The 1,271-nt window shown below is 58.3% G+C and overlaps 1 protein-coding gene across 2 annotated transcripts; it reads right to left on the reverse strand.

Annotated features, from left to right (window-relative positions):
- KVP17_000601 (uncharacterized protein) lies at positions 1 to 1,177 on the reverse strand (the record flags this gene model as incomplete). Of its 2 annotated transcripts, none has more annotated exons than XM_068515263.1 (1): positions 1 to 1,137. In XM_068515263.1, a coding segment is annotated over one exon (1,137 nt), but the record flags the coding sequence as incomplete, so codon positions are not given. The 2 variants fall into 2 exon arrangements, with proteins under 2 accessions (XP_068370974.1, XP_068370973.1); XM_068515262.1 differs by having other exon boundaries at positions 4 to 1,177.
- Positions 1,178 to 1,271: the final 94 nt, after the last annotated feature.

A 1,271-nucleotide genomic window follows, 5' to 3' on the forward strand; every position in this document is an offset into this window, starting at 1 on the left:
GACCTGCCCTGATTTCTTGGGGGCCCTTGGGAGTGGCGCAGTAGGAGCACGGAGGAGAGCGTGGAGCGGGGCCATAATGGCCGCGTAGTCCCGTATGAAGTCCTGGTAATAGGCGAAGAGACCGAGGAGGCTGCGTAGTTCCGTCAAGGTATGGGGAACCTTCCACGCTCGCAGCTGTAGGACACGGCCTGGATCAGGCAGCAGATGTCCATCTTCGATCACTTGGCCCAGGTAGTGGAGCCGCTTGGGGAAGAAGGTACACTTGGCTAGGTTGAGCGTCAACCCAGCCGCGGAGAGCCGCCGGAGCACCTCCTCCAGTCGTCTCATAGTCTCTTCTTCGGTGGTCCCATGTACCAGTATGTCATCGAGGTAGGCTAAAACCCCCTCGTACCTCATATCACCTAAAAGGCAGTCAACCATCCGCTGGAAGGTGGCTGGCGCGTTGCGCAGCCCGAAGGGCATGACAGTGAACTGGTACAAACCTCCCGTACACCGGAAAGCCGTGTAGGGAATGCTACTCGGCTCCATCCTAACCTGCCAATAACCTGCACGAAGATCCAACGCTACAAAGTAACGCGATTGCCGGACCTCCCGGATGAGGTCCGCGATTCGTGGCAGTGGGTACTGGTCAGGGATCGTTACATCATTCACATTACGGTAGTCAATGCAAACTCTCCAGCCTCCATCCTTCTTCTTAACAAGGACAATCTCGCTTGCATGCGGCGAGTTCGAGGGCTCGATGACTCCGGCTTCCTTCATGGATTGGAGCTCTTCTTGTAGTACTCGTTGCTGGGCTGGAGTGAACGATCGGGGGCGAGTCACGATTGGCCGATCCGAAGTGGCGTGGATACGATGGCTCATAACCCGGGCTTTGCCTCGGCGCCCCCCCCTCCAGAGCCCATCGTATCTGCTGAGGAGCTGCTGGAGGGCCATCTGCGTGGCTTCGGAGGCGTTAGAGTCCTTAATTTCCACCACTTCTCCCTGCTTGCCATCCGTCTTTTTAGCCGGGCCTTCAGGCCGGTGGTTGTTGCCGCCCTCGGTGTGTGGTTCCGTAAGGGGCGGCTGGGGGTTTTCCCCACCGGGTGAGGTTTGAGGCGCAGGGGTGGTGATCGGAGTCGATGTCGGTGCGGGGACCATTGTGTGTGGAGCGGAGGGGTCTTCAGTGATGTTGTAGTTCCTGAGAGAGGGTGGAGCGGGATAAGCTTCGTGAGCCCTGGGCAGGGTGCTTTCCTTGAATGTCTCCTCCTGTCTCTCAAACTGGTAGGATCCGT

The sequence above is a fragment of a genome (genome assembly GCF_019968985.1).
Source record: "MAG: Porospora cf. gigantea B chromosome Unknown PgB_NODE_9579_length_1271_cov_435.763, whole genome shotgun sequence".
Lineage (NCBI taxonomy): Eukaryota > Apicomplexa > Conoidasida > Eugregarinorida > Porosporidae > Porospora > Porospora cf. gigantea B.